Source organism: Ambystoma mexicanum, chromosome 5p, assembly GCF_040938575.1.
Source record: "Ambystoma mexicanum isolate Mex_15411 chromosome 5p, UKY_AmexF1_1, whole genome shotgun sequence".
In the NCBI taxonomy this organism is placed as follows: Eukaryota; Metazoa; Chordata; class Amphibia; order Caudata; family Ambystomatidae; genus Ambystoma; species Ambystoma mexicanum.
The window spans coordinates 663,569,579-663,594,939 of NC_090930.1; the positions used below are offsets into that span (position 1 = coordinate 663,569,579).

Sequence of the window (25,361 nt, forward strand, 5' to 3'; positions counted from 1 at the left end):
GCTAATTCGGGTGTGACTGACAACAAACTGCTGGCAGGAAGGAGAGACATGTGATCTCTGAGTCAGCCCAGACCTTGGAGGCAGAGACAAACCATTGTGTGGATTCAGAAAGCACAGCAAATGTATGTTTTAGAAAATTGTTTATAAAATATTGTACCGAACTGACAAAAATGTGAAACTTTGAGATTGTTAAAATGAAAAATGCGCTCACAGTTGAAGACTAAGTTGGACTCTGAGCGATGTTCTGAGACCAAGCCCCAGAATTATTCATATTGTAGCTACTGTGTTTATGCCAGGAACCTGACAAATTACAGAAATGTTCTCAGATGGGGTGTGCATGCCTGTCTAAAAATTGGTGCAGAAATAATATTGAGAAAACCACCAAAAGCACAAAAAGTGATCATTTCTGAACCAAAGCTCTTAGGAAGATGAGAGTTGAACAGAAATGTACCTTAGCTAATCTGTCATGTGATTTATGTAGTATTAAGAAGTTGTGAATATTGTAAATATGTGTTTTATGAAAAATAAGATACTCTGTACAGAGGCAAAGGGAAGGTTTTTCCCCTAAGCCATAAAGATGACACAGGATGACACGCTGATCCTTTCTCCAATCAGGCGACAGGGAATCCTCTAACCTATCAGATACTTAGAAGGTTGGGCATTGTAGAATCAGCCTCCCCACCAACTTTGGAAATACATAAATAGGGACTGCTGAGGACAGACAACGCACACTTTTCCACTACTCAACAGATTTCTTGGTGAAGCACCCTGCAAGAAGATACAGACCAGATCCAGACAATATCCAGACAGAGACTCTAGAACCAAACTCTAGAACTTTGAAGCAGAGAGGCCTAACCCAAAACCTGAACCCTTCTCAGCAGGCCTTCAGAATCTTTAGCAACCTGATTTTAACTCCTAAACTTCCAAGGGGCTCTCACATTCAACAGCCGGGCTGTGCTGTTTAGCTATTCTAGCCAAGAGCCCTGTCCTAGAACCAAGATCCAGACCCAGAAAGCAGCGAGCAGAACTGAGACCTGTCCGGTGGTGAGAGAATTCCAGCCAAACCCTTGACCAGATCTTTGATGGGGCCCACTCCATTCCCAAGCCATAGGAGTGAGTATCCAGTCTTGAACTGTACATAACCAATTTCTTAGTTTAAAGTAATACTATTACATCCATTTCAATCTGTCCAGAACTGCATTACAGAACCTCTGTTGTCTATCCTAAATTCTTCTCTCCTCCACATAATCCTTGATAATTATAGTGATAATAATCTTGGTGCTAATATATATTTTCTGGAGAAAGGCAATCGTCTTGTTCAGACAGAAACCATCCGGAGGCGCCTCTGGATAGGTGTCTGGGCTGTCGTGTAGTTTGCGGCTCCATAGACTCTTTAGTGTTAAGAAATCTTTGTTTCTAATCTTTAAAGCGCATCTGTCATTTTTGGAATCTTGACTTTGTTTCTGAAAAATCTACCTTGATTAAAACCTCTGTAACTTTTGAACAGCACGTCCTAGAACTGTCATTTTAGACATTCCAATTCATTATAGTGTTTCCCTAATCGCGTTTCACGCACGCGGAAAAATTGCAGTGAATTGCAATTTAGCTCCATTTCACCACATGTCAAAAAAGCTGTTTCTTGTTTTCAACTGCTGAAATTAGTTTTCAATCTGATACTCATTCATGAATCATTGCTGGTGTTGACCTGAACCAATCCGAATTAACTCTGACTTATCCTGAATCTCCTTTAGTGAATTCAAATCATTTTAGTATATTTTCACATTCATTGCAATCACATTCATAAGCATATTGACCTGTTTTAAAATCATACCTGCTTTCTCTAAGTTTGCTGGGGGAACTGGGATTGAACTGCATTGTTGATTAATATTCTTGAAACCTGTGTGCCCTCAATTCCATCTCTTCATATTGCATAGTGGGGGGAGTGAGTAATAACAGGGGAAAAAGTGATCATATTTTTTTTTATTGAAATCATATCAAGTTTATTTCTGTGTTGCATTCTTTCTCATCATAGCATTTCCTTGATTCATACAGAGTATTCTCTGCTACCTTATCCTTTCCATTCCTACTCCTAACTAATTAAAGAGATTGTTGATATTGTAATATTACCCATTGCTGCTTACGGTACATATTCATAAGTGTGCTATTCAGATATTATTTTTTCATAAAAGTGTGATATATATATTGTTCAATTCTTCAAATAAACCTTTTCATTTGCAAAACAAACCTACTTCTTGGCTCAGTGAGGTCGGGGAGATTCAAAGAGAGGGGCGTTATATAAGGGTTCATCATCCAGATTTAAAGAACTTTGACATAAAAATATATAAATAAGGGCTTCCATTGGGCATCCCATACTAAGCATTGACTTAGTTGGAGTGCTGGATTGAAGTCACTTACAGATTGCAGGTCTGAATGTGTGTAGGGGGTGTTCCTACACTTCCCTGCACATTCAGACTGATTGGAGGGCTTCAGCTCCTTCAGGCATGTGCAAGAACCAGAGAGCTCTCCAGATTCTTGGTTCCTGTTTCTTGCTGCACGGGAGCTAAGAGACCTCCAAGGCAGGCAGTATGAGGACCAGGGCTGATAGCAAGAAAACAAAAGTATGAATGTCTCTGTGTATGCATGTGTGTGTAGGTTTGTATCTGTAAGTGTGGGTGTGTAAATGAGAGACGAATGGTGTGTGGGTGGGTGCATGTGTGAATTAGCAAGTGAATGCTGTATGTGTGTGCGTGTGAATGAGTGAATGTTGTATGCATGTGCGTCTGAATCTGAATGCCGTGTATGTATGTGTGTGTGTGATGCTATGGATGCCGGACCCAGGACAGTGATTTGGGTTGGTGGGGCTCATTTGCCACTGTCGTCAGTCTGAATCTGTTTTATGATTCTGTTTTATGAATGTGGCATGACATTGCTAGTAAGGATCAATAGTAAAGCAAATATAAAAAGTGTATTACGCTGCATGACTAGCCTACTTTGGTGCAGCCAGTCTGGCTATATATTCCTACTGTGACCCTTTTTACTGGGCATCAGTGATGGAGCAAACATGATGTATTATCAGATCGCTGGACTGGCCTACTTTGATGAAGCTAGTCTGGTTATATTTTATTACTGTATGGCATGCCATTTTCACTGGACATCAACTATAAAGCAAGCATGTTAAGTGTTATTATGTGACTGGACTTGCCTAATTTGTATAGCCATTATGTGTCATTTTTATTTACTGGTTATCAATGCTAAAGCAAATGTGATAAGTGTTATCATGTGGCTGGACTACCTACATTGGTGTAGTCAGCCTACCTATATTTCCCTACTGTGACATGGCATTTCTTAATGGGCATCAAAAGTAAAGTACACAGGATAAGTGGTATTATGCCAGAATGGACATGTGTTCTTATAATATAATCACTGGCATTATTCGTAAAGCAAACATGAGCATATTATTACATGGGAATACTGTCATATATTGATGCAGTCTTCATGGAAATGTATGGGCATAGCCAACATGGAAATGTGTTTTATACTGTGATGTATTGTGGGAAAAAACATCATTAAATGAGTTTAAAATGCTCCTTTACACTGCTTGTGACTTGTGTCTTTTGGATAAATTCATGAGTTCCTCTACAAAGCTGATTACAAACTGTGTGGCTTTTACCCAATTTTTAACAGAAAGTGTGCTGCAGAATGCACCATTTTAACCCATGTTTTAAAAACATTTCTCTGGGGAAGAAACCCCCCAGTCCCCCAAACCACTCGTATACATTTGGGAAACATTTAAGCCCCTTCAAATAAAAAAGAACCAGCTTGCACCAGCAATTCACTGATCCTGCAGCATGGCCGAAGTGGCCTTTTATCTTTTCGAAGGTTAATTATTTGAGTACCATTAAAATGGGCTTATAACGAGTTATGAAAATGCTTAGGGGCTGGAAGAATCCCAAATGAAGCAGCACAAAAGAACACACATCATTATTATCATTATTATTGTAATTATAATAATAATTATTATTATAATTATTAATAATATTATTATCTATACAAGAAACTTGAAAACAGCTCTCTAATGGGAGCAAGAAGTCAGTGCGATTTAATGATTCTTGTAAGTGTATCTTTTTATAGACATAAATGTATATGTAGAGGGAGAAAACACTCTTCTGGGTGTAAGAAACCAGCTTTCTTATATGTGAACACATAATGACTGAAATGTACTGAATTTACTGTTACATGCCCTACAACTTCTAGTTGTAGGTTGTGGTACATGTGGAACATTGTGCACCTAGAGAATGTTGCAGGACTCCTAGCCAACCTCTATTCGATGCCAGTGACTGCCCCATGCAATGGAATATTTACATAATATTTTCACTTACAGCAATCTACTGGCACTCCTCCACAAGGGGATCCATGTGTTGTTATTAAAATGAAAAGCTACAACGCTATCTACATTTATTAGGAGTTAGAATGGCTGCACTTGCAGGCAGCAGATTGCTAATAAGTTTCAGGAGTTTCCAGTTTGGTGTAGGACAGGGTTCTGAAACCTGTGGATCTCCAGATGTGTTGAACTACAGCTCCCATAATCCCCCACCACTGAGTATGCTGGCTAGAGCTGATAGGTTGATAGTGCAGCACATCTGCAGAGTCAATGGTCTCAGCCCTCGGGTGTAGGCAAATTGAGTGATTTGCTTAAATGATCTGTGCGTATGAGTTTAAATACGATATTTGAAAAGGAGCTCTGAAGAGTAATGTTGCCTGTGGAGCCACAGCAGGGGCGGAGTTGGTCTTTTGCTCCTGTTTGATCTCTCAGCAGGGGTCGACACAGTTGACCACCCTATTTTGTGTCGCTGCTTTAGAGAGATCGGAATTGGAGAGCCAGCTCTCTTCTGGTTTGGAGTGTTTCTTGATAACCAAACACAGGTGCTTTCCCTCCCTCCTTTTGTCTCTACACCATCTCAGCTGAACTGTGGAGACCCCACAGCTGAACTGTGGAGACCCCCAGGGGTCCCCAGGGAGACCTTCCTGGTTTTTAATATATGCATGCTTCTGCTTGCCAGACATATCTGCTCCCACAGTGTAATTTTTACACCAATGTGGACGATACACAACTGATCCTGAGAATTGATGGTGAACAGGACCTCCCGGCTTTGAGATTGAGAAACTACCTAGATGATATAGGCAGGTGGATAAATTCCAACTGGCTCATCCTCAAGGCTGGGAAGACTGTCATGGTTCTCGGGCAGTCAGCAGCGGTCCAGTCAATGCAGACTGCCGACTATTGGCCTTCTTCACTCAGCCCTTTGCCGATCCCGGTGTCGATTGTTAAGAATTTAGGGATCAAGATGACATTCTCACTTTCAGCATACCCTCAGGTTGCCACTAGGTGTAATCCAGGGCATCTTAAGCTGAAGATCCTGAGAAAAAAAATAGACAATTAATTCCAGCTAATCTGCATAGTCTTGCAATCTCGATGACCATCGCAGGAATCCTAGATTACTGCCATTCTAAATTGCTGTGCCAGCCTAAATTCCTGATCCAGCGTCTGCAGCTATTACAGAACTCTGCAGCATGCTTGGCTATTGAAGATTCTCCCCTGTCACCCCGGTGCTTTGGAGCCTCGTGGATTACGTTTAAATCCCTATGCATGGTACAATGGGCATACTATGGGGCAGGTGCCTTGTATCTCCAGGAGAAATGTGTTAAGTACGTTTCTTCCAGGAACTTACGCTCAGCTAATTCCCTTTTGCTGACAGTACCTTGGTTCGCTAGAGTCACTATTGGGGGGACAGCCTTCTCAGTTTCCGCCTCACAGTTGTGGAACTCAGTGGCCTTTTCAATGCAGGCGTTTAGTGACCATCTCACTTTTAGAAAGGCCCTGAAAACTTTTTTTTTTTTAACTAGTCCTTCTAGTACTTCTTCACACATTACCATGCTACTGTGACAGTCTCTATCTGTGAGGGGCAGATCTCCCAGCACCAAGATACTATAGGGTCATAGACACACTCTACAAATGTGTAAATAAATAAATCCAGGAGCACTGAATCTCCTATCGAAACTAGTGCGATTCAATACATTATGTTCAACCAAGGTGGAAAATAAAGCAGAAGTGTGGCATAGTGGGAACCACCTGCCTATTCACATAATAATAGCAGCTGTTGACAACCTACATTTCTCCCTCAGTAATGTTCCACTTTATATTCCGCTCACTACCCAGATACCTGTGTACCAGTAGGGCCCGCACACTACCCAAGTCCACTCCCACTGGGTAACCAGCTAAAACTCATGAAATAATCCTGTAGGATTCAATGGTGAGGACTCTTCACATACCCAGCCACCCTTCTCTCAGCCAAAAGGGCTCAATACACAAGTCAAAGTTACACTGCAGGACCAGAAGCCATATAAAGCAACATAGCCACATTACTGGTGCACATACATTCTGTAGACAAACGAGATCAGCATCCAAAGTCTTTTGCTGGAGCACAGAAGAGAGAGGTAAGAGAGGATAGCTTTGAGAGGAGAAATAACCATTGACGTTCTTAAGAAGATAGACCGCAAGCAATACTTAATCCAAGCATATAATGTACCAGAATTAAGAGGGCAGTAAAAGTTAGGCTTTGCCAAGAGAGGAAATTAAAGATATTCTCCTGGCAGACAGACATTCGGGGAACAAATGAAGATTTAGAATTGCCATTAATGTCAGTAAGTGGCAGGTGAACTGTGTATAGAAAGTAGAGGTTATAAAAAGAGACCCATGTGAAAAGAGAGGCAAGTGAAGGAAAGTGAGCCGAATAAAGAAAATACTATTTTAGAAATGTTAATGTTGAAGATCAAACAGAATAGCAGAGATTATGATGCTTCAGTAAAAGCTATTCAGGGTGACAATTGCATCACATAGACCTCCATGAAGATTGGCAGGAACAGTGCCTCCGAGGTAATGCTATTCCAATACTCAGAAAAAAGGGAGACAAACAAACTCTTCAGCTATCATCCCCCCATGTCAATCCTTGCACCATGCCCACTATATCATCCTGTTCCATGACAGCACCGACTGCTCAGATTAACATGTGCCATGCCCAGACTCACATTTCTCCTAGCAAAACAAGTTTCTGTAAGGTACACATACTCTAGATCTAACCAACGACAATAGTAATTACAGTATTTTGAACATTGCCAAAATGGCTAAGGTTGACCTAAAATGGCCGATGGAAATGTTGTGTCCAGCGATAGTGTTGCCATCAATACAAACTGTCCCGATACCTTTACATCCTGCACTACCTCTCCCTACTTGACCCCTTTGGAGCTAAGCCCTGATTTCAAACAGTGCATATGTGTCCTCACCAACAGCCAAGGTATTTAATTTTTAAAACATTGCCCACATTCTTTCACACCTGCACAGTGGTATTTCTGTGCTACATGTTGGCTTACATATTCCTGTGTGTTGCTTCACTTTGTCTTCTTGTATGCAACATGCTCAATTAGCCAAAGTGCAAATAAATACATTCCTTTATTCATACAGTTCACCTCTAAGAAAGGCATACGGGCAGAGGGCTTGGAGGGGGATCTTGTTTACTTTGCTGGATCCCATCTTTGATGATTTTAGAACTGGACCGATGTGGCCTTGTAGCATTTCCCCTGCTTGAGCAAACCACCCATGCCTCACTACAGAAGAGAGAAGTGTAATGCCCCCCCAAAAGAGGCTGGTACAATGAACACCACCTGAACCACAGGGTAGTGGTCTGTGGGTCACCTGACCATGCAGAGGTGGAATTCTTGGCAGTCACACATTTGCACCATTCGACCTGTAGTTAAATAAGGCCTGCTCCACATAGAAGCTAGACCCAGCTTCCAGTAATGTATGCTTGTGAGTAACCTTCAGGACCTGGGCAGATCCCCCTCCTTTGTAGCCCCCATGTGTTGTCTGCTGTCTGGCCTGATTGTCCCTTTTCATTTCACCCTTTTTCATTTATAGATTCATCTAAATTTGTTTTTATGCCTTTATTGGTTCCATGTCATTTCATCATGGGATTTTATTTCGCAGAGTTTTTTACCGCGATTTATTTAACAAAAATCCCATTGATTTTTTTTACATTAATTAGGGGGGAACCCCCCCCAAACCACTTCATTACATTTAATTGTTTATGTATTCACAAACACCCACACCCCATATATAATTGTCAAACCCCCCTAAAAAATTCGATGTTTTTTTTTTGTTAATACATTTGCGGTAAAAAACTCTGCAAAAAAAATCATGCGATGAAAGGACGTCGTACCCCTTTCTTAACCCTGCTGCAGTAAGTCTTGCACGTTAAAAGGTGGCCCCATGCTCACTCTTACGTGCACTCCAACGTTGTGATTCATTTATGAGATTCAGTTCAAGTTGTGTATGTCCTACCACATCTAGTGGTCTCCACCATTTTGTTACCGAGTGTCCAGGTTGCCCCATATTTCTGTTGTGACGAGAGCTAGTTTGGATATTTTAGGCCACGTCCTTGGGGCTTGGAACTGTTTACTCTTCATTTGAGCATTCTGTGACCATTTCTAGAGTGTGAAATATATTGTAAGAAAGTTTACTTTACCAGTCACAGTGTGTGCTTGAAGATCCCTTCGCTGAGCCGAAGCGCCTAATTATTATTCTCCGCTTCTGCAGAGGATTGTGAGCTGGCTTGACCCAGTGGTTTTGAGAGGTGAGAGGGTAGTGTAAGAGCCCTGCAGATTATGAATAATGTGTCTTGTTGGTGGAAAAACTCTCGTTAGCACTGAAAAGGGATCAGCTAAACGACACCTTAGGTTTATCAGCATTGTGTACCACCAGACAGTTTAGTGTGTCTCTGTGCTTCCCAAATCCCCGGGCCCAGGTTTACCTGGCTGCCGCCTTGTCCAGAGCATAGAGGGAGGCCCGGACAGCAACCACAGGAGCTCCATGGGTTGGGGAAAAACAAAACTGTGTGCAAAAGGAAACTGTGTTCATGTGTAGTCAAACCTGTAAGAGGCGTTCACAACAGAAAGGAGGATGGAAAAGAATGCTGAACATTTTCTGTACTGCCTGGTTTAAAGAAATAAAACTCACTGTTCATGTTTGTTGATGTAAAACAGACAATGCAAAGTAAAGCACAAGTGGCAACACCACTTGTTGTTTTTTAGCTCTGCTGTGTACATATATACCAACCAGTCCACCCTGTTCCACTGTAGTCCCTGTGCAGTTTTATGCAAATCTGTCACTAAAGTAGTGCTCATTTCTATTTATGTGTCACGTTTGTTCTTTTTGGGGTCCAATATTAATTTTGGTGTTCACATTTATTTGCATGGAATCTGCACTCCGGCAGCATTCGTGCCTTTCAGTATGTGTGTGGCATTCCCTGTGTGTCTATGCCTGGCTGGCCATATCCTAACTTGTGAAGACCTCAGCTAGGTGATCTCACTCAGCTCATGTACCACTTTCCTCACCGCCAGGTTTGTGGAGGCACGCCATCATCACTATCCCGAAACCACCAGCTCTTACAGGAGAAAGGTGGCAACTGGTCTCGCCAGACTAGGGGAGCAGACGCTTACCTTGGAATGCGAGACTGCAACAGCCTTAAAGGTACTAGGACCGTAAATGTATGAGGGAAAATAATCTCTGATCGTCTCGCAGGTGGTAGAAGGCCACCGCCCTAAGCCAATGTATAAAGAGCCCTCTTAGCCTAAAAGTTTGTTTATAGTCTACTGGTTCTGGGGCAGTTTGCAGAGGACCCTCTGGGAGCCCTTCACATCTGAGAGCTACCCGAGAGACCTGAGAGACTCGGAATCAACTGAAACACTGTCCCCAGTCCTTAGAAGCCCACTGCAGCAAAACAGAATCTCAAAGTCTCCCGTAGTGTCTACAAGCCTTGCACCACAGTCCCAGATTTCATAGGAATCAACATATTGAAGGAGAACTAATTTCTTCCTTTAGAAATGAACTTCCATTTGAGACCTTTACTGACAGGCTGGTGTGGGCCTCCAAGGAGCAACACTAAGAGAGAGTCTATTGAGGTTTGCAGGTAAAGAAAATAGGAATGATGGAATAGTATAGAAGCCAGAGATTGAAAAGGCAAGAAAAAAATATGTTTTCAGGCAGAGCGGCCTGTGCTGTGACCACGTTGAGTATGGGCAGAATGTTTAAGGAACCCACTCATGTCTTGATCCACTTACTATTGCAGGACTTCAGGGAGGCAGGATTTGGGAAGACAGAGTTGTGGGGGCATGTGGCCTGGGGGAGTGGCAGCAGCATCACAGATGGGCAGAAGGAACGCAAGACGACACTCGACTAAACAGTCAGGGACAGTACGAGACTCAACCTTCTGGCAAAAGCTAATTGGCACCTTCCCGTGACCCCACTTCAGCCTTGAGTTCTTCAGGGCTTGAACATGTGCTTGGTTCACTTTGCATGGCGTGGATTTGTCTGTCCTGCCCGTTGAGCAAGTTTGATGAACACACTTTCCTGAAAACCTTCCATACTGGTGGGAGTCTTCAGCTCACTGCATAGAATGAGGATTTGACATTAGCACAGTGTGGGGAGCAGATAGCCGTGCAGCATGAATTTCAGTTATTGGCACCTGAGCATTGTTTGGGGAGAAAACTGGGAGTATTTTGGCATTACAAGGCGTAATTTGTGCAATAGTGTTGTGTAGATTGGTTGAGTGACCAAAGTGCTGAAGAGGGTGAAAAGTTATGAGGACACAATTTAGATCCCAAGGCACTGAGGTACAACTGAAGGTACAGTAAATGAAATGGTGCTCAACACACAGGGTTCCAGGTTCAAGGAAAAACCATAGCCTCAAGAAGACTCAATCTGACAAATGAATTTCATCATTGCAAGAGAGTGAATGTGATGTGACATTGAGCATGTTCAGTATAAACTGTGGAACTATGGTAGAATGTGTGCGTGAAACGCTGATGCAATATGCATAATCATTTACGCTGTTCTCCTTTCCCGAAAGTCTACTGGCGAATGAAGCTGAGAAGCTTGGTATGTACTTTCCCTAAATCCCTGCACCCATCCAATTCTATTCTTCTAACCTTCTTCCACCTTTCTCTGAACCCCCCTTTTCCATCCATCAAAGTGCTCTAATATTCTTACACCCTCCATGCCAAAATCTGGGCAAAGTCTAATATTCTCACTGGCTTGCAGCTAGGAGTGAAGAGAGGCAGGGTGCTTGCTGCTTCTGTGAGGGTCTGGAGCTTGGCAGAATAGTGGGTCCATGTCTAGATTCTCACCCAAGAGACAAAGCTGGATCAGGTGTTAGCTTACCTTGAGGTATTAAAAACACTGCAGACCCTACAAGCCAATTGTATTGCATCATGAACAATTTACACCACTGCGCATGCAGAAACTGCAGCATTGGCGGTCCAAGTACAGATGCTGATGTCTCATAGCGTATCCTTGCTGGGACCCATCCCAATGACTGCAGTCTTACTGTCCGGATCCACAGTGGCTTGAGAAACTCCGCTGAACATACAGGCTACCCAATCACTAGCAATTAAGTTTGCTCCACCCAAGACTTACCATGGGTATCTCTCCAAATTCCAGATCTGTCTTACTAGGTATCAGTGTCATTGTATTACATGACTGATTGAATTTTCTGCAGCCCAAGTGAGAACCACCTTTGTATCAACCTACCTAGCAGAAGAGACATCAACCTGAGTAACAGCCTCAATCAAACAAGACTTTCCATTGGTGTGTAAATTGTGGGATGAAGTTTAATCACAGATTTGTTAGGATATATGATCGCAGGTCCACTCTATTGCCGGGGACTGGGAATGACTTTCCTTGAAACAGAAAATCAAAGAGTTGGTGACATAAGTTAGTCAGTTTAACTGTTTCGTTCTAGGGGCGGAATGGCCAGCCATAACAGGATGGTATCATTTTAAAAATGGTTGCATGAAGACATGAAAGTTTTGATTGCCCAGGTAGATCCCGAGCCCGCCACAGCCATAGAGAGTGAGGAGGGGTGATAGTGGGAGGGCAATATAATCTTTCTTACCTGAACCATTCAACGACAAAAGCTTCCTGGAAGTCTCTGCTATTACATATACTAATAATATCCTTTCTTATTCATCTTCAGATGAAGAATACATTTAACACGTTTGAACTGTCCTACATTGACTGTGTGAACACTGATTTGAGGAATGTGTATTTCATTTTAGCACCGTGGACCTTTTGGGGAAGGGGTACAAATGGACCAAAAAATGGAAGACCTGATTCTCCAATTGCAAATTCCAATTTTCTAATCAGCGTGTCCAATCAGTCTATTGAGTTGTAAATAATTTGTGTTGCTTTCTTGTGGGATTTTCCGCAATAGTGACCCCAAGCACACGTTTTTTGTGAAAGAAGGCTATTTGCCATCTGCCAGATGAAGTGAGTGCTGCTTTGAACTGGTTGAAAAATTCCTAACCACCGCACCAGGGTAGTGGCATCCTGGTGTCGATGTATTGTTGATTCTGATGCATCTGCCATTCTCTCACAACTTGATCCCACAACAAACTACTTCCCCACTGACCTTTTATTCACATAAACCTACTGACACAGAGCAAAATTACACAATAGAGGATCAATAATCACTTCCCTTAAAGATTGATTTTGATGGAGAGATTATGTTTTGGGGCCAATCCTGTGACAGTATTTACTGATCATACTATTCTACAGTTCCTACGATGAATTCAAACACTATGTGCAAGGCAGAAACAAATTACTTTTTTCATGGACTTTAACTTTGTGTTCATCAATTGATCCGAGGTAGTCAACAAAGAAGCAGACATATTATCTAGTTACCAAGTTCTTCCCACCCAGTCGAATAATTGGTTACCCGATATTTGATAAAAATACGTGAAGCAATGACTGCAAAAGATTTGAAGAATGAGAAAAAAGTGCTTTAAATAAAACAGTGAAGCAAGGGCTAAAACATTTGGACAATGCACTTTTCCTACCTGAAATAACCTTGTAACAACAGACTTTACACAGCTGTCATGACTCACCACTGGCGGGAAATCCTGGACATATAAGTATCCTCAAATTGGTTAAACACATTTCTGGTGGTCCATGATGTTATAACACATAAACTTGTACATAGTTGTGTATTCAGTCTGTGTCAAGTTCACTGCTTTCACTTTAGAAAAATGGGTGTATTGCAATACCAACCCATAAATCCCACACCTTGGCCCTCAATATTAATGGAGTTTGTAGTGGAACGACTGAAATGTAGATGTTATAACTTCCTTTAGTTATTTGTGGATTTGCTCGCAAAAATGATGCATTTTGCACCCTATAAGTGGATGTCAGCTGCGGGCCAACTGGTCAAGGTATTGCTTCAATATGTGGCATGTTTGCACGGATTCAATATATCCTCTCAGATCTGGGAACCCAGTTCACCTCTCAGATCGGAAGAGCTTCAAGGAAAGCAATCAGGGTTGAGAGGCATAACTCTGCCAGTTACCACCCAGAAACGGATGGGCAATCGGAAAGATTCAATCAAGTGGTGAAGCAGAATTTGCATTGTCTAAGTTCTCAGGCAAGTCATAACTGGATGGACGTGAATAGAGGAGCTCAGTTTTAGTGTAATACAAATGACACATTTCCACTAGGGTAACACCATTTCCCCTCACTTATGATTTTCATCCCAGCATCCTGCATGATGTAGTGTTGGATAATATTCCAGCGATGAAAGAATTTCATATGCAAATTAGACAGGCCTTCCAATTAGCCCATGAAAGTTTTAAGAAAGCCAAGGAACAGTACAAAAACACACTAATCTAAAAAGAAGGGAGGCGCCTCATTACAAAGTGGGGGATCAAGTACGGATGTCCACTAAGGTTAAGGGTCAAAGAAGAATCAGCCCCACATGATTGAGCCCCTCCCAGTTCCACCTGAAGGCCACCCTGTGGACAGTCTGACTGGATTCACCAGCGGGGCTGTGCAAACATCATGTTTTCTACCTCTTACCTGAAACATGTTGATAGAGAAGTTCACCAGTGCATATCTCCAACTCAAGACAAGTTCAGGGTGAAAACGAATAAGAGATACAAACAATGCTGGATTCAAGATGGAGAAATGGAACATTGTGGTACTTGCTTGAATGAGAACAGCACAGGCTGGAAGAATCTTAATTGCAATTGGTTATTTATAACGCACTGAATACCCAGAGGTTTCTATGAGTGGACCCCGGGGATTGAATGCGTCGTCTTACTTTTAAGGCGAGCACTTTGCCCCTGAGCTATCCTCACATGAATGATCCTAGGATCCAGCACATCTAGTGCATGCCCCTCAGCTTCTGCATTTTTCTCATCAACAAAATCCAACAATGAGTGGTCTGTTTATTTATCAAGAGGAGGTACTGTCAGTACCAATCCTGGCACTGATTGGCAGCATCTACGAGGTGGACGTTGAAACAGTTCAAATGGCATGATGTGATGTATGTGGTAAAGCACTGAATGCAAAAACCAATGGTATTATAAAAGATGTCAAACCCAGAAATTGATTAGTACACAAATGTGAAAAATACTAGGAAAGCTACCGTTAAAGTCAATGGATCCTACTTCTTTCCTGGTAGTCATCAGGACATAATATTTTATGAAGAGGATCAATGAAGGCCCGTTCAGGTTTTCAGGAAATCACAGATTATTTAGATCTCTTTGAAGTTCTGTTGTTTATCTACAACTCGACCAGGTACCCAATGAGCCCCATGTAGGCTATGGGGATCTGCAATATTGAACGCTGATTAATGTCATGCTATGTGTTTTTCTGATGAATGCATAAGACTCTTAAAATCTGCAAATGATCTCTTAGGATTGAAATGCATACCTTTCCGCTGTGTGGTACTTACATTATTGTTCGTGATTCATCGGTGCACGTGCTCTGTATTTGGTATTACTGTGCTTACTAACCGCAGTTTGCAGCAGCCATTGCTCAAGAGCAGGTGGACACGTTATTAGTGGCGCATCTACCTACACTCTCCCCAAACTGCAACTGCTGCTGGTTATCCAGGACCCTCTGAGAGACTTGGGCCAGGTTCTCAGAAAACAGCAGAAATTAAAGGAGCACAGAGAATGCGATCGTTTCATTTGCGCTACTTTAAGAAAGTCTCAGGGCAATTTACAAAGGTGACCTGAGCATTTCTGGCAGGGATGATGTGCTGCCCAGCCTCCGTGCATACGTTAGTGTCCGGAGTGCGCTTCCAGCACCAATGTATAACAGGATCCTAGCAACCACGTGCTTACTGGGAGCGTATTTCACTGAGATGGGCGGTTAAAGGGCTCACTCTATAATGACTAAAACAAACATTCCCAGCCCCTTTTGGGTTATGGAAATGGTTGTCTGACAGCCGCAATTTAAATCTGCAACTTTGACACTTCAAAAACAAATCATGCCTGGGTCAGATCTGACCCTACCATGATCTATGGCTCCTCCTGCACCTGTTGCAAAAGGCGCAGGGGAATGTCCCAAGTTTCTGGGTATTTCGAGACGCATCCTGTTTGAGAATTCAGGATTCCCTTTAAAATGCCCAGAAATGCCCCCTTAGCAACAGGGGAAAAAAAAAAGAGCTCACGCATTCAGATGCACTTTGTGAATTGGGCTGATACTTTTTTTTAGCGCAAGTGAGGAGATGCGATAATTCATCTCCTCACTTGCGGCAAACATTTTTTTGAGACTCTTGCCCATTGTCTACCAATGGTACCTATCTCCCAACGCCTCCCGCCTTCATCTCCATTGGTGATTTATGCCATCAGAGGCAAAACACTTACATGTTCATGGACCTTTCCCTTCTAACATTCTGGGGGGATCAGCCATTAGGTTCCTTCCACGTGATATGTTTGCTAATTTGAAACTACAGCACTGTAAAAACTGATTATCTCACTTGAGACAATATCCTGAACAGATCCCATAAAACAGAAACTGGCAGTGGACTGTATTTGAGCGGCTGTTTCTTGTCAGGGATAATGTCCTAGTGGGCATTGAGTTGAGGGAAGATGACCAACTCCTTATTCATTCTTTTTATTCTTGTATGAATCAGGTGCATTTTTTGTGTCTAAAGTGTGGCAGGCACAAATTGTGTCTGCCGCATTTGTGATTCTTTGTGGATTGTCATGCATGAAAAATGCACGCGCAAATTGTGAGCTTAACACACTTTAGACCTGCCAGCGCAATACATGAAAGCCACTAGGTCAGTGAAGATGTGTTTTTCAAGAAAGCAGTGTATAGACAATGCCAGTAGATGACTGCCCACCTTTACTAGGCTGTTTACAAGCACCTGCTGTTATTCAGTATTGTTAAAAAGTTCGGTTCCTGAGTTACCAGACTTCCCCATTACAGATTCCGAGCCGTTAGTACTTTGCAACTTCTGCTGTGCCATACCTATTCCTAGACCCGACAACACGTCATGCTATGCACCATGATTATGATTGGTTATTTATCACACGCTTAATACCCAGAGGTTTCTAAGCTCCGACCTGGGGATCTAACCTGTGTTGCTCCATGTCGTCTTGCTTACAAGGCGAGCACGTTGCCCCTGAGCTATCCTCCCAAGACAGGTGAAGTCTCAGGGCCCTATTTACAAAAACTCACCATCTAAGGAAATAACAGAAAATGCATTTCATTTAAATGCCCAGTTCTCTGAAATGCAGAGGTCAACTTATTCACGAAGTTGACCTCTGCACATTTCCTGGGTGTTGTGTACCAGTAAACATGATGACTGCTCCATCAGATACAGCAAGATGACGTGCATAGGTTTGCAATGTAGTGCTTATGTTCTGAGATGGCTGTGAGGGTGTTCTAATTCTCATGCCGCTTAATGACGCATGTTTGCAGGGTTGTAGCATGCTACTCCTGTCATTGGCTGGGACTCGCAATTTAAGCTGAATGTGGTGAGATGGCAGTGCTTTGAAACTCTGGCTTTTCAGAGTGCGGCTGTCACTGTGCCTGAGAACTCCTGAATCCTTAGAGTTGACTTCTTCACTTGACCTACACTTGGTTTTGCCACTAGGTGTTTCTCCCATTGGAGGCTTTTTCCTCTGGGCCATTATGCTGGCCAAGAGTGGGTAAGGAGGCGTTAGAGCAGTACACCCGTTCCAACTGAGGTCCGAAGAAGAGTGCAACTGAAGTGTTTGGATCCTAGTAGGTACAAGCCCAGAAGACAAACATGTTCCTGTCCACAATGTATCCCTACTCAAGCAGGGTTGGTGGGGTTAGTTTATAAAATCATAAGGGATACATTACTCACCGTAATCATATTTCTGATGCTTGTATCTGCTTAGATTCACATGCTGTGCATAGGCCGACATCTAGTGGAAGCTGCGGAGTATTACAGTTTGTTTTTCGAAACTCGAAAATGGGCGTCGACACAGGCGTGCCAGTAATACTATCCCTAGTGTGACGTCCACTGTACCCAAGATCCCTCACGCGTCTAGGATCCTCAGATTGTATTTTTTCTGACATGAGGAAGCATGAGGAGTAGCGTGAGTACTGATAATCCAAGCAGATAGACAGAAAGGTAAGACTACCAGCAATCATGCGCCTTCTCTCGGAGGGGAGGAAGGGTGGGTCGCATGTGAATCTAAGCAGATACAAGCATCAGAAATACGATTACGGTGAGTAATGTATCCCTTCTGAGGCTTGTGGAATCTGCTTAGATCACATGCTGTGCATAGATTAGCGAGCAGTACCAGAAGAAGGAGGTGGGATGTGAGAAGAGTCATGAGCAAACAGGTGTCTCAGAACCGCTTGTCCCACTTGTGTATCTGTCTTGGAATGAGTGTCAATGCAGTAATGCTGAGTAAAAGTGTGAATAGAGCTCCAAGTAGCTGCTTTGCAAATGGTGTCGAGGGGAACATTTGCAATGAAAGCCAGAGTGGCCCCAATGCCTCTAGTAGAGTGGGCTCTTGGCGTAAAAGGCAGAGTTTTTTCAGAAAGAGAGTAACACAGCTGTATACAGTTGATAATCCACTTCGAGATAGCGCCCTTAGAGACGCGATCTCCCTCTCTGCCTGTAGCTACGGAGACAAACAGTTGATCTGTTTTCCTTAGCGGTCTGGTTTTGTTACATAGTAGAGGACCGCCCTACGCACATCTAGGGTGTGTAGTTTCACCTCAGCCGAGCTTTGCGGGTTCTGGAAGAAAGCCGGAAGCTCGATGGACTGGTTTACATGGAATTTAGATATCAATTTAGGTGAGAACCTAGGGTGTGTGCGTAAAACCAGTTTGTCTTTGTGGATAGTAAAGAAAGGATCCTGCACTGACAGAGCCTGAATTTCACTGACCCTTCTTATAGAGGTAATGGCTACTAAGAAGGCCGTTTTATAAGTCAGGTGTTTGAGACTACTTTTATGCATGGGTTCGAAAGGGGGGCCCATGAGTTTAGCTAGCACCACATTGAGGTCCCATCCTGGCGGTGGGTTCGAAATAGGAGGGTGAAGTCTCTTTACTCCTTCCATGAAGGCTTTAACTACTGGTACTTTCCACCACGATACCTTGTTATGGGATGTGGTGTAAGCCGAGAGGGCTGCCAGGTGTACTTTCAGAGAGTTAAAAACCAAACCTGCGTCCAGCAGGTGGAGCATGTATGTTACAACGTTGGAAGGAGTGCAATCAACTGGGTTGATTTGTTTATTCTGGCACCAAATAACGAATCTCTTCCACTTGTCAAAGTAACAGTGCCTTGTGTTTGGTTTCCTGGATTCTTTTAGGATGTCCATACACCTCTGTGGTAAATTGAGATGGCCAAACTCTATGACTTCAGGAGCCATGCTGCCAGGTTCATTGAGTTGGGTTCCTGGTGCACTGTTTGACCTTGTTGCTGGGACAGTAGGTTGTACCAGGCTGGGAGTTTGATGGGCTCGCACACCGCCATCCTGCGTAGGTGTGGAAACCATGGTTGTCTCGCCCACATGGGAGCAACTAGGATGAGCGTCATCGATTCCTTGTTCATCTTGTACACCACCTTCCTGATGAGAGGAGTTGGTGGAAAAGCGTACGCAAACATCCCTGACCAGTTCATCCACAGGGCGTTCCCTTGGGAGTCTGGCTGGGGGAACCTGGATGCAAATCCTGGGCATTGTTTGTTTTCGCTTGTGGCGAATAGGTCTATAGTGGGGAAACCCCACTGAGAGAAGAGATCCTCTACGATATCTCTGTGAAGGACCCATTCGTGATCTTCTGGGAGGGAGTCTCTGCTTAGGGCATCCGCTAGGGAATTGAGCTCCCCTGGAACATGTTGTGATGACAGGAAGATGTTCCGTCTGAGTGCCCATATCCAGATTTTCTGGGCAAGCTTGGACAGATTTGGCGAACGAGTCCCTCCTTGTTTGTTCAGATAGAACATGGCTGTTGTGCTGTCCGTCCGGATCTGCACCGACAAGTTTAGCAGATGGGGCTCGAACGCCCGAAGCGCTCGGAATACTGCCAGAAGTTCCAGCAGGTTGATGTGGTTCTTGGCTACTGAGTGAGACCAGAGACCCTGAGCTGTGTGGTGGAGATGGTGAGCTCCCCACCCAGTCAGGCATGCATCTGTAGTCACCACTGCTTGTACTTCGGGATCGTAAAAGGGTTTTCCCCTTGCGAGATTCTCTCTTGTCCACCAGTGTAAGCTCTGTACGAGTGTTGGCGAAACTACCACTAGATCGTCCCACTGACCACTTGCCTGAGTCCACTGTTTCGCCAACCATTCCTGCATGGGACGCATGCGCAGACGCGCGTGGGGGACCAGGTAAATGCATGACGCCATCATGCCCAGTAACCGCATTGCTTTGCGTACCGTTATTTGTTGACGTGACTGATAATGTGGAATCTGCAGTAGTATATTCCGAATTCTCTCTTCCGAAGGGAAGGTAAACCCTTTCTGAGTATCTAGGATTGCTCCTAGGAACTGTTTTGAGGTGCTTGGCACCAGACTTGACTTCTTCTCGTTGATAGAGAAGCCTAATTCGTGGAGGAGGTCGATAGTCCTCTGAATGTTTGACCTGCAAATTCCTGGGGTTTCCCCCGTTATGAGCCAGTCGTCCAGATAAGGGTACACAAGGATTGCCTCCCTGCGTAGGTGTGCAGCTGCCACCGCCAGTACCTTGGTGAATACCCTTGGTGCTGAAGCTATCCCGAGGGGCAGTACCTTGAATTGGTAGTGGCGACTGTCTACCTTGAAGCGCAAGTATTTTCTGTGGGCTGGGAGCATGGAAATATGAAAATAAGCATCTTTCATATCCAAGGTTGCCATGTACTCCCCCTTTTTTAGGAGGGGGATTACCTCTTGTAGCATGGTCATACGGAATTTTTGGGGCTTGACATACTTGTTGGCAGGCCGTAAGTCCAATACTGGGCGCATTGTCAAATCTTTCTTTGGCACAAGGAAGTAAGTTGAATAGATACCCTTGTTTACCTGGTGTCCTGGGACGAGTTCTATCGCGTCCTTTTCTAGCAGAATGGCGATCTCCTCGAGAAGGATCTTCTGATGTTCTAAGGAGTGTATTCTTTGTCGTGGAGGGTGGTTCCGGGGACGCTGCAGTAATTCTATACAATATCCTGTGGACACTGTTGACAGCACCCATCTGTCTGAGGTGATCCCTTCCCAAGCCTGGGTGAAGTTGGAAATGCGTCCCCCTACTGGGGTTGCGTGAGAAGGGACCCTGAACTGAGCGTCACTGCTTTGGTGGAGGCGTGCCCCCTCCCTTGTTGGGGCTGCCTCTGCCTCTTCCCCGACCTCTCTTGTTACCCCTGCCGTAACTTTGGGTAGACTGCTGGTTGTTGTTCCATTGTGTACCCTGTCCTTGGGCATAGTTGCCTCTTTGTGAATTTTGGCCGCGTGGGCGACGAAAATTACTATTCCCCCTCTAGTTAGGGGGTTTGTTGGTAAGCTGGCCAAGGGATTTGAGAGTCTCGTACTCGTCCTTGGCATTCTTAAGTGCGTCTTCGACCGCTTTCCCAAACAATAGATCGGGTTCCACCGGCTTGTCTATTAATGAAGCCTGGGTTTCTGTTTTGAACCCTGACTGCCGTAACCACGCATGTCTCTTGATAACAGTACCTTCTGCTATCAATCTTCCTGCGTTGTCCGCGGCGTCGAAAGTTGCTTTTAATATGCAGCCAGACACGGCTCTCCCTTCTGCCGAGATCCGAGCCAACTGGCCCTTTAACGGTTCAGGAGCAGAGGCTATGAGCGCCGCGACCTCTTCCCATTGATGGCAGTTGTAACTTGCCAACAGGGTGGTGGAGTTTGCGATCCTTGCTTGGTAGGCGGACGTTGAGGCTACCTTCCTGCCAAACCCATACAGTCTTTTGCTCTCCTTGTCGGGAGGAGCTTCTGACGACGATAAGGGTGTCCCAGCCCTCTTCCGAGTGTTGGTAACCACTAGGGAGTCTGGTTTAAGATGTCCTCTTATATACAGAGGGTCAGACTGGGCTGTCCGAAAAAGTTTTTCGACTCTGGGGTTGACGGCTCTGGTGAGGTTAGGATTCACCAGGGATGGATCTATTCTACGTTGGATGGATTTAAGGATAGGGATGGTCTGAGCGACCGGCCTCCTCTCTCCCACCAACTCTTCTGCGAAGTCCCTTTCCTCCTGTACACCGTGGGTGTCGATGTGAAAATTTTCTGCTGCGCGAGCAAGAACTTCATTAAGGAGGGGCTGGTTATCAACTGGCGAGTCGGTAACTGGGGCTTCGCTCTCTACCGGGGAATCTACTCTGTAAATTTCCTGCTCATCTTCTACCTCCTCCAGGTCCTCATCATCCGCATAGTATTCAGTTCCGGTTTGGTCCTCCATAATTGTAAACTCCTGGTCCCCTTCAGGGAAAGGCTGTCCTTGGTATCTGGGGTGTGGAGTAGAGTATGAAGTAGAGTAAGGCTGCACCTCGAAGGGTTCAGGTCTTTCGAACCGGGCCTTTTTACTTAGGGGGATAGGATCAGAGGAGCCTGAGGGTGTGGCCCCTTGAGGGTCATACGAAAGGAAATGTTCTGGGTTTTTGTCATAAAAATCAGCTAAGGAAGACATCCTTGACATGACCCTGTCTATGTCTTCACTGGACCATTCTTTGGAACAGGGTATGACTTTAATAGGCAACTTAGAGGACTTATCAAGGGTACCCTTGCTGGATGTTGATGTCCCAGTAGATTTATGTGTGTCTGTCTGCTTAGGGTGGAAGGATGGTCTTACAGGAGTGGAAGGCTGTGCTTTCCGCTGTTTCCCCCCCTCCCCGTGCGTGGAAAAATGTTTTCCCTGCCCCTTGGAGGCCCCAGAGACTTTCGACGCCTGGCGTCGAGGGTCGGGAGAGGTAACTTGTTTCGAGCGTGGGGCCTCGCTGGTGTTAACTGCGGCCTCGGTCTCCTGGAGCGCGGCCTGGGGGTGGAAGTCGTCTTCGTCTTCCGACGATCGAACTTCCGTTAATCTAGGGAGCGAGGCACTCTTGGCAAGAGTGGATGATTGCCTTGCGTCATGAGGCGATCTCGATCGAGAGCGCCCAGAGGACACCGAGTCGGACCGTTCTATCTGTGCCTCTTTCCGAGAAATCGACGTCGTCGAGGTTCGGTTGGACTTAGTGTGTTTAGTGTGTGTAGTGTGTGTAGCGCTTGCGTCGCCGGGGGTCTTCCCCATAGCCGCCCTGTCGGACAACCTTCCGAGGTCGGGGACCTGCGCTCGGCAGTCTTTCGACGCCGTAATGCCCTCGCCGTCCGAAAGTATGGCGTCGCTGCCATCGCTGAAGGCGCCCTCCGCTGCCATGGCCGCCTGCCTGGCGTGGTGGGCCCAACGCTTTGTCGAACGGTCCTTAAGTGTCTTAGGCTTAAACCTACTACACGCTCTGCAGTTCGCTTCGGGGTGGTCCCTTGGCAAGCAGAGATTGCACGTGGCGTGCCTGTCGACCCAAGGGTATTTGCGGTTGCACTTGGGGCAGAATTGGGAAGGGGTACCCTCCATACGCACCTTGAGGCAGCGGGCTGGTAAGTGTAGGAAATATATAAGGTGTACCTATATACCAAGAGTGAAGAGTATGTACCACCCCCCACTCTCCCTACTTGCAGGGCCGAGGCCAGCGGCCTACTAGGCCCGGGCCGAGGCCAGAGGCCTTCCGAGGCCCAGATCCGTCGTGCAGCAGCCGACGGTCGATGTCTTCTCCAGCCGTCGTCGAGTGTCGAGGGTCGACGTTGGGGTGGGGAAGGATGTCAATAAATAATTTTAAACTTCAATAATTAGCAAAAGTATGGCTAAGGCCTGGGGACTCCGCAAGATGCTTCCGACCAGTATGGCGGAAAAAAACAATCTGAGGATCCTAGACGCGTGAGGGATCTTGGGTACAGTGGACGTCACACTAGGGATAGTATTACTGGCACGCCTGTGTCGACGCCCATTTTCGAGTTTCGAAAAACAAACTGTAATACTCCGCAGCTTCCACTAGATGTCGGCCTATGCACAGCATGTGATCTAAGCAGATTCCACAAGCCTCAGAAACGGATTTTCGAATTTTACTCAATTGCATTGACCTGAAGGCCAGACTGAGGAAAGCGGCTTGAGGTGCCCTTGTTGACATTACGACTCACCCCGATTGGGGCCTCTGCTGCTCCCGCCCACCTGACTTGCACCACCAGAGAATGGCTCCATCCCGGCACCCGTGCTTTCGGAATAGGACAAAATGACAGAGGGCAAAAAGTCCAAAGCCCAAAAGTCAGACCCCTATTTGTTCATATATATATATATATATATATATATATATATATATATATATATATATATATATATATATATATATATATATATATATGTAGGGGGGTAAAGTAAATAAAATGTATAGGGGTAAGGTGGGGCGGGTGTGGGGGTCTCCCCCCACATATATATATGCAAACAAATAGGGGAAAAAAACAACAAAAACGGACTTTTGGGACTCCGACTTTTCCATTCAGTAATTTCATGCAGATCCGTGCTTTCAATATCTGAACATCCTGGATCTGTGCTGGGCCTGCTCTGGCACACCTTGGAGCCTGTGGAAGCCGCCCGAGGTGCCCTTTCTGACTGCGAGGTGCGCTGGGACTTACTCTGTTCCTCCCTCCTGACTCGCGCAACCAGGCCATTTTATTCTAGCTCTTGTAAATCTATCTTTGATTGAAAGTAGTAATTTACAAGTATGTTTCGAATCAGGACCAAATAATGCACAATTCAAAGAAACAAAATTTTGACTTGGGAAAATGTACACTTTGCACACTATTGGTGCTCTTTTCGTATCTTTTCAAATCAAATTCAGGTAGTCCACACCCATTAGGACACAAAACAATGGTGCCCAGTTGACGTGGCCAGGGGGCTCCCCTTCCTTGCAGCTGCTACTGACCTTTGGCAGAGAGGCCCGGGAGCCTGAGCTCTGGGTCGTCATGGTCAGCACGGTGGTGATGCCCAGGCCAACTCGAGCTGGAGCGGCGTCCATGTTAATCCAGAAGGAGACCCATGAGAGTATGACGATCAGCAGGCTGGGGATGTACATCTGGATCAGGTAGTAGCCCATCTGCCGCTCCAGGTGGAACTTCACTTCAATGCAGGTGAACATGCCTGAGTGCGGAGACAGAAAGCACAGAGGCGGATCATTGCTCATTTCCTGTCTCCTATTGATTGGCTGGTTGCACTACAGTGACAGCCATTCCTAGACGGGTGTAGCGGCCTACACAATAACAGGGTTTCAAGAGTTCAGAAAATGCTATTGCCAAGCACAAACATGATTCTAAGTTAATACAGATTTGATCTCCACTAAATATAATTACACAGCTGTTGTGTTTGGCATTAGCTTTCTGCAATATAACAAAAAAAATAACAGCAATTAGCCTCAGGTTCATGGAAGTAAGGGGGAAAGCAATAGGACCAGCAGACAGATTATATACAGTGTTATCTGGTGTTAATCTGTGCACTTGAAATTGTCCCCCACAACTTTCATACCATCCGATCCTCACATTTTAAGAAGGGTTATCAGCACTGATACATGTTTAGTTTGGGCGCATAGACCCGGTGCCGCAGGCAGTCTACGAGGCACAACTAATGGTATAAAGTACTGCACAGTACAATGGGACGCTTTGATGGCATTTGAGGAGGGATACAGTGCGTTGATCATATTGATCAATTCTCTTTTATTTCAATCATTTGTCCCATAATTTGATTTGCTATAATTAGGACATTGGTTATTTGCATGCCTTGTCTAATTACATCAATTGATTGTGATGGAATCAGTAAATGTAGAAGAGCGTTTTGTTTTCTGTTGTCCGTTCTTTCTTATTAAAGGTCTTGGGGAAAATGCATTCCTGAAGTTTGTAACTTGATGGCAAAGGTGTTTAATATATGTTTAGTTTAGTTTACTGTTTGCTTGTTAGGTGCTTGTACAGCAAATACAT

At 44.7% G+C, this 25,361-nt stretch overlaps 1 protein-coding gene across 2 annotated transcripts in view; it reads right to left on the bottom strand.

Annotated features, from left to right (window-relative positions):
• Nucleotides 1–25,361, bottom strand: part of LOC138481120 (glycine receptor subunit alpha-4) — a 1,152,059-nt gene that overhangs the window by 342,693 nt on the left and 784,005 nt on the right. For both annotated transcript variants that reach the window (XM_069613038.1, XM_069613039.1), the window contains exon 7: nt 24,317–24,531. In XM_069613038.1, the coding sequence (XP_069469139.1) occupies nt 24,317–24,531 (215 nt within the window). The remainder of the gene's footprint in view (nt 1–24,316; nt 24,532–25,361) is intronic.